General features: G+C 43.7%; 2 protein-coding genes across 9 annotated transcripts in view; one reads left to right on the top strand and one right to left on the bottom strand.

Moving 5' to 3' along the window:
• Positions 1 to 1,575: 1,575 nt before the first annotated feature.
• On the top strand, positions 1,576 to 5,993 carry LOC103819249 (prolyl-tRNA synthetase associated domain-containing protein 1-like). Its single transcript, XM_009093722.4, has 2 exons — positions 1,576 to 1,677; positions 2,257 to 5,993. The coding sequence occupies exons 1-2, from the start codon at positions 1,597 to 1,599 to the stop codon at positions 2,692 to 2,694; spliced, it is 519 nt and encodes a 172-aa protein (XP_009091970.1). The 5' UTR covers positions 1,576 to 1,596; the 3' UTR covers positions 2,695 to 5,993.
• Positions 4,433 to 11,795, bottom strand: part of CCDC88A (coiled-coil domain containing 88A) — a 71,337-nt gene continuing 63,974 nt past the window's right edge. For 6 of the 8 annotated variants that reach the window (XM_050972179.1, XM_050972180.1, XM_050972178.1 and 3 more), the window contains one exon: positions 9,797 to 11,672. In XM_050972179.1, the coding sequence (XP_050828136.1) occupies positions 10,665 to 11,672 (1,008 nt within the window). In that variant the 3' untranslated portion in view covers positions 9,797 to 10,664. Of the gene's footprint in view, positions 6,848 to 7,388; positions 7,489 to 9,796; positions 11,673 to 11,795 lie in introns of those variants that run through there. The other 2 variants (XM_050972185.1, XM_050972186.1) reach the window with 1 other exon arrangement.

Raw genomic sequence — 11,795 nt, 5'->3', positions numbered from 1 at the left:
TGCCCTCAGCGGAGGCGGGACACGGAGCCCGTCAGGGGACAGGGATTTTTTGAGTTTATTATGCCCATTCTAGGGTTTTGAAATTTATTTTTTTAAAACATCTATTTATCTATGTACACACTTAAATTTGTTTTACTCCTTCCTGCCAGGAGACAGCAGCTTCCTCTCTGCAAAGCCCTCCCCCACCCACATGCATTCTAAAGCTTTAACGCGCCTGATTTTTAAGTCATCTCTACTTTGGCGTGTCTAAAATAGCGCCACTAAATGGAGTAGAGAAAACAAAAATGTAAGGTGAAGCTCTACAAGTGAAAAATCCTTAATGTTACCTGGTTAATGCTGGCTGTAAAACCCAGGGATAATCCCAGGGGCCTGCCCGGCACAGTGCTGATGCTGTGGCGATCCATTTGACAAATAATGACCATAATTTCCTTTACATGTCTGAGCTGTGTATTTCACGCTCTTTGCCCTTAATGTGGGACCTGTGATAGTTCACACACGTTTGCAAGAGCTGTAACTATGTGCTTTGCTGCTCTCAGTATCTTTCCTACAAGTATTTGCTCATTTATGATGCTGAATGTTGAAAATAAAACCATTCTGCATTTTGAAGGTATTGAGACCTTGGAATGCACAGGGCCCTTGAGTGCTTCTCCACGGGTAAAATAATCTCAAAAATAGATCACAGTAGAAAAAAGTAAAATATTAAATCCCAAAGGTTGTGCAAAGCACATTAAAAGTCAGTGTTCTAGCACAGAAGACATGCTGGGAAGGAAGGGCCACTATAAGGGCAACATCTTGGGACTGACCTGAAAAATGTTTTAACGCAAAGATGGATTTAGCGTGTGAAACTCATCAGAGTTTACTGCAAATCTGCTTTTTGAGCTGATCTTCCACTGGATGGTGCCTGGAAATCTTCCTGTGCTGCTGTGTGCTCTGGGAATTAGCGTGGGGTCATATTTTATCCACATGTCTCTTCTGCCCGTTTTTCTGAAGGGCCAACTGGAAACAAATAATTATTGATGTCATAGGTCGGGGTGATGGTTTGGGTTGTAGAAATATCTTCCAACTGTGTGGCCATTAATGTTTGGCTTTGTCCCTTAGTTGCAATTCATTATTATTATTGGTTGATTTTAAAAAATACAAATGATGCAGTTTTTGTTTACAGGGTGTATCATGCATTTTGATTTTCTTTTTAGCTTTGATTTTTTCGTAACTTTCTTATCTAGCAGCGTTTTCAGCAAAACTGTGTGTAAGGAGCACACCAGAACCTTAAATTAGAGTAAGAACGTGTACAAAGGATTAATAGGTTAAACGGAGACAAATATCTGCTTGAAATCAACATTTAACCCAAATACAGTTCCCAGGGAATGTGTGCCGAAGTTGGATGTGTCGCTAGTTGGGAAGGAAATGGCATTAAGGAACACGAAGTGTAATTGAACTGTGCGGGAGGGGAGGCTCAGGTGGGACGGGGACATATTATATGCACGGCCCGATCCGCAGGGGGGTGCCCCTCAGCAAAAACGAGCGCAATTTTGATGGATTTGCCCGTTCTTTGGGCAGGGCGCTGCCCGGGGGCGGAGCGGGGCGGAGCGGGGAGCGATGGCGGCCGAGCTGCGGGAGGCGCTGGAGCGGCGGCTGCGGGACCTGGGCATCGCCACCGTCACCGCCGAGCACCCCCAGGTACGAAGCCTCCTTAAAACCCTGCAATAAACCCCCGCCCTGCCAGCGGGGCACGGCGGGATCAGGGCGGGATGAGGTCCTGCCCCCGCGGTTTTAGCAGAAGGATCAGTGAGGAAGGTCTCGCAGGGCCTGGCAGGATGTTTGGTGGCGCTTTTTGGTCGCTTTGACTCTGCCTCCAGATCCACCCCCTTTCCCCCGTAGTCTGAGAAGCGGCTCGCCCACTTCTTTTTCTTGAAGTCGGCGGCATCCAAGATGCTTTCCAAACTTCTGTTCGCTCGCTCCCAGTTACAAGCCACGTCATTCCAAGCGTGTGGAGCCGCAAACCGGAGCGCTCCCGGCGCTGCCTTTAATGCGAGACATTGCTGTACACACGGGACAGAAACGATTCTGAAAGTGTGCCGGAGCAGTTCGTCACATTTTATTCATGTTCTGTTAAAATTCCTTCATAAAAGGGTACAGCTTTTAGGCCGAGTAGAACATTCAGCATTTTCTAAATACTTAACAAAAGATACCTGCCAGCACACGACCGGGAGTCTAATGGCATATAGAGTCTGACACGGCACTGCTGCTGTTTTCCAGGTGTTCACTGTTGAAGAAATGATGCCCCACGTCCAACACATGAAAGGAGGTCACAGTAAAAACCTGTTTCTTAAAGACAAAAAGAAGAAAGGGTTCTGGCTGGTGACTGTCCTGCACAACAGGCAGGTCAATTTGAACGAACTTGGTAAAAAACTGGGTGTTGGAAGTGGAAACCTAAGATTTGCCGATGAGAATGCCATGCTGGAAAAGCTCCGAGTGGGTCAGGGCTGTGCCACGCCGCTCGCCCTCTTCTGTGACCAGGGAGATGTGAGGCTGGTGCTGGACGCTGCCCTGCTCCAAGGGGGCCATGAAAAGGTGTATTTTCATCCAATGACAAATTCTGCAACCATGGGCTTAAGCCCCGATGACTTCCTGAAGTTTGTGAGATCAACAGGCCATGACCCCATCATCGTAGACTTTGATGAAGACATTAAATAGAGGAAGTTCATTTTTCTTCTACTACTCATAGATTTTTGTAGAGCAAAACTGGTGAAAAATCTCATTACAAATAAAACTTGAAAAAAATGGCTTACTCCTTTTTCATTTGTTTCAGTTATGTAAGTTTGTAGTGTATAATCTGGTGAGAAAAAATACTGCCTTTCAGTTATTAGGTTAACAGTGTTCTTAAAAAGACATTTTGCAATCTACCACTAAGTAGCTAGTAAGTAGAAAAGGCATTATTAAAATACTACTACAGTCTTTATCAGTAAGTGGATAAAACTAGAATTTCCCAGGCATGGGACTGGCCTTGAAGGTTTAAACTTGACATCACTAGGAAAGAACAAATTCCAAGTTGCAGGACACCTTTCAATACCCCCAGGACAGAGTGACTGTCCCTGCACCCATTTATATCTTACTACTTTATTCTTTTTACCTAAAAAAACAACTCACCTACACTACAGGAAATGCATTTGATTGTCATTTTTCAATCATGGTGTGCTGAAGACAGAAGCAGCAGAAACTTCCTCAAATCCAGTAAACATCCCATGGCAATGAGCACCCCCCCAAAGCCCAAAGGCAGGGGAGCAGTGAGTGAGGGATGGAATGTGAGGGTGCTGGGGGTAAAGGTTTTTGGATGCAGCCCAAGGAAAATGTCAGTACAAACAATGCCTCCAGGGCAAGAGCATCAGCACAGGCTGGGATGAACTGAAACCAAAACTACAGGAGCACAAATTAAAAACTTGTAAAAGCATTTGTGATCTTGGGTGAATGAACAATTACTATTAACTGAGTAGGAAAAATCATCATCTACAGTAAGGCAAGTTCCTTCACTCACAGCCTTACCACGTTTCCTTCATCTGGAAGTATCTGGTACCTGTTCTTGGAGCTCTGAGTGACAGAACCTTTCACCATCCAGCAGTTCTGGTTCTCCAGCTCTGACAGACACAAACTGACCCCATCTATGCTGGGAGCCATGTCCAGTGGGAAAGAAGTGACCAAAAAATGCTGCAGCTGTAGGAAGAGTACTAGAGAGATGTCCAGATACATGAGATTTTATAGACTGAAGGGAACATCTGGTGTTTAGGAATACTGGGTAGATGAATGAGCTCTGGATGGACAGATGCACACTAAATTAGCTCCACATTGATACATTAGGATGTGTCTTTAAAAGTAGTATTTACCCTGCTCTCTCTTTGCCATTCACTCTCCCTACCCCTAATGTTTTTTTTTATTGTGGTACCCTGAAATCCCTTATCATTAAAAAAAACCAAAACTATTAGATTTGGCAAAGTTTTAAAATCTGGAATGTTTTAAATGTGACAAATTGTTTGAAGGATGTGCACAATCCTGGAATCTGCACTGCCTAAAGTGTTACTTAACTTCATCCTCAGAAGGGATCCTGAGACTCATCTCAGCAAAAATAACTACCAGGCTTCAAATACTACACCTGGCAAATCTAGAATGATTTCTTTTCGTATTTACTTATGAAATCAGTGTATATATATTTTTTAAATAATAGTATCAAAATAGTGTACAGTTAAAAGCTACCCAGCTCTACACAAATCACACAGAACAAACTACACATGGCCCAGAAAAATTCTGCTACAGTTTTATCAGTTTCCTTCCAGAAGAAATACTCACTGCACACATCACCACAACACCAATACCCTTCCAGTAACATCAGTTTCCAGAAAAAAGTGTGTATAAATATACACACACAAAATAAGAATAAAAATTATTTGGTTTGGCATTTTAATAACATCATTAATAAATGTATACAATGGCAAACATTAAAAAAATCAATATGTAAAGGAAATTACAGTTTTAAATAAGAGCTTTTTAAGTTCTGGTTCACACCTTGGTACATTCCTTTAAGGCAGTTTTATTAATATCAAAGCATTATTTACAAATACATCATCAGCTACCCCTAAAAAAATCACACATGAGCTCCCTTTGTTAGGCTGCATCATGTCCTGGACAAAATTTAGAAATTATGATAATAATAATAGGTGCTGGGAATGTTACTAAATCTTCAGAGACTATCAGAAAAGTAAATAGAACATACACATTGTATGGCATGAGAACCTCCTCTGTAACCTGGAACTGGCAGTGCTGGGGTTGGGATCCCTGGGGTACAAAGCTGCCATGTGCATCCCTGGCATTGGGAGCAGCAGGAACTGAGAAGCTGCTCCCAGGTTAAATTTGGTTTTTTATTTCCCTTTAAGGGCACAGACTGGGAAGGTTAAGAAAGAAAGAAGGAAAGGGGAATTGGCAGAGCACAGAGAGCCACCTGACTGCTCGAGTGCCAGGGAACTTCTCTGCAAAGCAAAGCAGGCAGCTGAGAGAGCTGAGCTGGTCAGTGGAGTGGGAGGGGATCCCTGCGTGATGGAAAGGACACATCCAGCTGTGCTGAGGGCACTTCCCTGTGCCCAGCAGTGCTCCACACACAGGAGTGTGTGCCAGAGTCATGGCAGTGACAGTGAGAGTCCCCAGACACAGCCACTCAGCTGGGATCCTGGCAGCATTTGGCACTGCAGTTTCACTCTCCTGGGTCTGTAACAGTAACTTGACAAATGGTTCTGGGCTGGGGGGGTTTGAGCTGTACCAGTCCTCTGTCAGCAGAGAGTGAGGAGAACCCAGGCCCTGAAATGAGCCCACTGTCATTCAGAATGAAGAGATTTTCCTGATCTTTATGGCCTTTGAATTTTCTGTCATACCCGTTATGCCCAAAGATCTTTTAGCCCATTTTACCACAAAGAAAATTTCAGAAGAAACTAATTTTCAAGAAAACAAACAGAAAATCTCCCCTTCTAAAGCTTATTGCCCATGCCTCTTTTTTCCCCTTTTTGAGAAGATTTCAAGCTTTTGAATCTGTTGAACTGCCTTCAGCAGTGGAGCTCACCTTCTGAGGAAGCTGCAGGTGACATTATGCCTGCTGGACACTCGGAGGTGACACAGGGAACTCAGCCCTTTACATGAGGAACAGGAATGTGCTTACTGGCTTTAATAAAATAGAACAACTCGTTTTGGGTCTCAGTTCCCATCAACTTTCTCTGAGCTCGCTGCAAATCTTTCCAGACAAATATATGCGACCACCAAATGTACCAATAATGTTTGTTGACTTTAATATAAATCAATAATGAACAAAATGTATCTAGTAAAAGATAACTTTAGAGGGAACTGATTGTAAAATGCATGTGATATTATTTACATTTCTTTTTGCCATCAAGAAACCTCCTAAGCCACAATCAGCTCATGTCAAAAGACAAACAGTAAAAAAAAAAAAAAAAAAAAAATTAGTCAATACACAAACATCATAAGACAGTCTTTCCTGGAAATGGCATTTGTGGAAAACAGCCTTATATTAAAATAAAAGTTATAGAAAAACCATACCCGACAATTTCCTGTCAGAAACATCTGAACATATATATGCAGAGTAACTCGGGAATGTGAAAAACACAAAGGACAAACAATGTCTCTATAATACCATTATCCCATGACTCCCACTTCTGTTAGTTACCAAGCTTTTCCACGGATGTAAACAAATTTTTCTCTTGCAGTATGCAACAAAAATCAGCATAAACTTTCTTAAGAGCAATTTCATGCAGATTATGCTAACCAAATAAGGCAGTGAAGTGCCAGTAGCTGTGAGGTTTTTGTATCTGTATATACAGTCCATTTCAACAAAATTCTACAGCGTTTCCTTTAGATTTACAGACGTAAATAGAAACTGCTAGTTTTGGGGGTTTTTTGGCTAATTATTAGCAGAAGCTTAAGCAAATCAGTGGCTAATTTCAAAAACAGAAGATGAAAGAAGTTTTGTTTTGTTTTGTTTTTCCCCTGGAGTAATTCTTGAGACCTTAAAATCCTTGGTTCTTAGGGAGATGAGAACTGTCCTTTATTCAGTAGATCTTAACAGTGCAATGTGCAATAATTCCTAAGACCATCTACACATTTTCGGCAGTAGACTCCAGTAGAGCTCCTTGATTCAAGGAAGGAAGGTAGGTAGGTAGGTTTTTATTTCTTGCCTGCTCTAGTCACGAAGAATGTAAAAAATTCCCTTAATTTTTATTAATGATTCCTACAGTCGCTGTCTTGTTACTTCAGATATAAAGGCTTCACACTGAGATACTGAAGGACACTTTTCTCTCTGTGTTCAGTCAAAAGGCAGAAAGAGAAAAGAGTGTAAGAAAAAGCTTCAAGTGTAGAGGCACAACACACAGAGTTCAGTAACTAACAGCACTAACAGCATGCACCAAAGGGGCTCAGGGAGGTGGAGAAGAGGACAGAACACCAAAACCAAGCTTTATAAAAAGACAGATTCCGTGGGGTACTGAATACTCGGAGTTTTGTTCAACTGTTCTTTCAGATTTACCTGTCCCTGTCTAAAAAACTGACTGCAGTATTATTTCTTAATGGGATTTCTTTGAACTTTCTTCTTCAGGAGATTGGAAAAATAAAAATAAATGTCATTTTTACAGGCAAAAGGCTGAGCAGGGTGAGGTTCCCTGCCTCTGGAAGAAGCTCTGGAGAGCCACCGGCCTTGGGCTAAGGAGTGAGCGCGAGAGAAGCCAGGGAAGCAAGCAGGATTTACATCTGGTTAATGCAATGTGCTCTGGGGCTGAGATGGAATGCTGTTAGTTTGTTGTAAATGAAATTCATCTCATTTACAGGCTGGGCAGGAAACTCACCACTTGGCCCACAGCTCAGGTAGTGGGTAATAGAATTAGGAGCTTTGTTGCTCCCTAGACCTGCTTTTTGAATTTCTGCTTTCTGGGATAGCTTCCACATCTGCAGAGAAAAGCATTTCAGGTTATTCATTGTGTTTATCAGGACATGAAAAAAACCCCTCATGCATTAAAACACATTCTACTCATTAGGAGAGCAAAAGGATACATAAACACTTTCTGGTTGTTTTTAGGAGGAAAGGACAGAGGAGAGGGACAGAAGAAATACACTGCAAGTGCCTGCTCATCTACACTCACTGACATTCATCTCAGCATTTACAACAGCCAGGTGTTATTCCTAAAGCCACTTGTCACCTTTAGCTACACCAACCCTACATTTCTGCATGAATGGAAATAAAAAGCAATACTGAGGTGCAATCACAGCTGACTGGCCCTAGCAGAGAACTTCTTTCACTGTGTTTTGACCTGCTGCACGACGACAGGAACGTTCACATTCAGCTCCACAAAGCACAAAACTGTCTTTGCATGCAACAGCCTGAACATGCAAAATGCAGCATCTGAATTCACCAGTCACTGAAAGCAAAGCATCAAGCAAACCCTGAGCCAGGCAAACCCTGAGCCAGGCAAACCTCAACTGTGAGCAAACAGCTGAGCCTGAAAAACAAAACCTTTCTGGGCAGCAGCCACATATTTAGTGTTTATCAGTATCATGCAAAGTCCTAACTTAGCACTGCCCAAGGCAGCAGGAACCAAGGAATGAGCAAGGGTTCCATCCTGCCCTGCACATGTGGCTGAGGAGCAGCAGGGATTGGGGATGGAATGAACTCCATGGAACCTTCCACTACTTGAACATAGACAGACATCCACGAACATCCAAAAAGTGAAGGACAAAAAAATCCTTCTGTTCATGACAACATGTTCTTTTTTTTCATATGTAACAAACAAATGTTGATAAGACATTATTCAGAGCCATTAAACTCTCTCTTGCAGAATATTCTGCTGCTGCTGAACTCAGTGAAACAAAACAAGTGATTCTCCTCAGAACTGAAATGCAATTCCTTGCCAATTTATAAACCAGTGCAGAGAGCTCAGTCTCCACCTGCAGCAGACTGGAGACACTGGTGCTCCAGGACACTCATGCTTGGCAATTCCAAAGCCCTTGGGGTTTAAGAGGGAAGCTGAGGACAATACTGGAAGTTTGTAGGTGTGACTGTCTAAGAACCTAAGCAAGAGGAGGAGGCAACACCACACTCAAGGCCTCTGCAGCCAGAGCTGATTAAAGCAGCTGCACACCTTGTTCTGACCAGTGGCTCTGCAGGGCACAGGTAAGAAGAGCCAGACCCTGGAAGCACAGGATGAGTTTGTATTAAGGGCTCTCTAGGATTGTAATTCTGCCTTGTGCACACATTGCTTGGGATGCTGGTGCTCTTCACCTCCAACCTAATCCCAACACAACTGCAGATGAGCTGGAGAGAAGTCAAATGCATAACCCAAGACCAGAACACTGCTCTTGCTCTCTGAGAGTAAACGTGTGAAATTGAGATTATATAGCTCAGATTTCTCATTCTTTTGCTGCTGAGATAGCTCAGAGGGAACACAGCAATAACTGACAGTGCCTAGTCCTGGGAGAAGTAAAGGATTTGTCAGCCCAATAATAATAAGTGGTACAGACCTGAGGGAAGGACTGTGTCACACCCTCCATCAGTCATTTTACTCTCCACAGACATTCAATATCCTCCTCTTGCTCCTGAACTGCAGGGCTTCTCATCCCATATAAAACAGAGCCCATCCAGAATCCCACATGGGACAGCTGCTGCTTTTCCTTGGGGAGTTATGGATTCACTGCCCCTCACTAATAAAGCACTGAGGAATTAAAAGTTCAGCCCACACAGTGGTTCTGTGACTGCCACAAAACTGTTGGCAGAATAAATGCATTTGTACAAAATGGAATGTGACACTCGTTTTTCAATATATATATTTTTTCAATTTTAATTATTTTTCCTCTAGCTATACTGTCATTCAAATTTTTTATAATGTATTTTAGCTCCCACAACTGCCATAACAATGTCCTCTTGCAAAGAAGTGCTCATGGTTCAAAGCCTAGTGTAATTATAGCTTAAATCTGATACAATTTTAAACTCTCTTTGAATTTACCATTGAGAAGTTTCAAGCATGTGCAGAGACAGTGGCACATTAACTAATTACTTTCCAACATTTCTCTTTAGCTGCTCATCTGGAATTTAAGGAGTTATTTGCTGAAGTATTCATATCCTCCCATAACCTTGCAAGCGACTTTATTTTTTCTTTTATTTAACTGCATTACTTTAACATTTTCTGTTATTTTTTTACACCATTTGTTTCTTATTACATCAGTGGTACTTCCATTGACAAGAAAAAATGAATTTCCACCATACTCAAGACAGTTTTTTATTCCTATGCATCACAAGGAGCCTGTTATTTGACCCCTGATAAAACCAAACACTTCACCACACTTGTATCCACCACTGGAAAGACAAAGCAGACCAAAGGGAAAAGGTGGAAAAGGTCATTTTTTCATGACAAGTGCTGGGTATCATGCAACTATTTATCACCTCTTTGTAAGAATTATCATTTCTGTTTGGGATTATGAATGGTCTGTGTGTTTATTATTCAGTATCGACAGTAATTAATATTTACTGTGCAAACTAAGAGGCACTGAATTATTTGGATTACTTTGGGCACTTGTTCCTTGTGCATTTATGCCATGACACAGCATAAATGAAAAGGGTAAGAAGACACTGAGTTATCTCCAAGTGCTTCTTACCATTAGTACCTCATTTTTGAAAGAAGAGGGAAAAAAAGGTTTTTTTCCCTCCAGGTAGATATTCAGTGTATTACTGATAGCCCTGAGAGCTTGAGCTGCACTGCCAGTGCTGTCCTTGTCCCAGGAATGCTGCTCCCTACGCCGTTCCGGGCATGCTCTTGCTTTAACATGCAGCAGTAACCAACAGGAAAACACCAAAATATTTGCAATGCGTGACAAATAAAAATAGAGCTTGTATTATAAAGGCATGCAAAATATACACAGTGCAATTAATGTTTCATGCAGACTTTGGTGGGGTTACAATTCCACATTCAAACATGCCACAGTCCACAGCCGCCGTCCGCGGGGAACAACCACCCCACGGATAAACCAGCAATGATTCCTTCATTGGTGGGAAGTTTCCTCTGTCATCCAGTGGACATGGAGAACACCTTTATGGCATGTTAGACATAAATATTTAATAATACAGCTTTCTTTCATACACAGCCATACTCATACCACAGGGTCTGGTTATCTTCCGAGACCAGCAGCGGGGACTGGGCCTCGCCGGGGCCGGGGGCCGGGACAGGGTCCCCGGTCAGAGCTGCCCGAGCGTCACCCTGAGCCTTTGGAGCAGCACAAGGCTGCTCCTGGCTCCTCAGCACTGACCTAAAGGCCGACACGTTTGCCTGGTCAGCTGCTTTGGAGGAGGATCTTGGGGGCAATCCACTGATATTGCTGACTAACTCGGTGTTGAGGGATAAGAAGGGCTGGGGCGCAGCGAAGGACCCTGCACCGCCACTCCCAGATCCGCTGGCTTTATCCCAGAACACACCCGCGCTTGGCAAAGTCCTCTCACGACAACCCGGCCTTTCCATCCTGGAAGGCTTGGCAAGCTCGGAGTTACCTCCTACATGGCGTGGAGCGAGCGTGGGAGCTGCCTCGCCCTGCGGGCCACGCTCCCCCCTGGCAGGCACACAGTGAACACAAGGAGAGGACACCCGCAGTGCCGAGTACTCACTGGAGCTGGGCGGAGCGCTCCTGTCAGCCGGGGCTGCATCCACGGGCACGGGCGGCCTACTGTCCTTAGACAAAAAATCATGGATGCTCGTCCTTCGGGTGGTTCCTTCTGCCGTGGAAATCACGCTGCTGGCACGAGGTAAGGTGGCATAGGGGTTGCAGTCCCTGGATTGTCGCTGGGTCACAGTCGCTTGGATCTTTTCTTTCACGGACCGGGCCTTCCCCTGGGCGCCGGGGGTGAATTTGATTGGAGAGCTGCTGAAGTAGACATCTTCAGCCTTCCGGAGGCTGGGCCTCACCAGCTGCTCCGGTTTGAGGGATCGTCCATCTGAGAAATCCCCTGTGTTTCTGACACTCAGAGATCTCACGATCCCACAGCCAGCTGCCGGCTGCTTTCGCAGCTTTTCCCTCCCTGCCAGCTCCGCAGACTCAGACAAGCTCCTCATCACTTCATCTAAAAGGTTCTCTTCACTTGCAGACTTCATCTGTAAAAACAGAAAACAGACGTTTCTAAATTGCAATTGTTACCTTTTCTTAGGAGTTTAGGTGAGTAATATTCAGACTCAGTGAAGAAAGACAGCAGTTGTTTTCAAAATCGTACCACAGAC

This window comes from Serinus canaria, chromosome 3 (genome assembly GCF_022539315.1).
Source record: "Serinus canaria isolate serCan28SL12 chromosome 3, serCan2020, whole genome shotgun sequence".
Lineage (NCBI taxonomy): Eukaryota > Metazoa > Chordata > Aves > Passeriformes > Fringillidae > Serinus > Serinus canaria.
The sequence above is the reverse complement of the archived record's forward strand: the minus strand, read 5'-3'. Positions and strand labels throughout refer to the sequence as shown.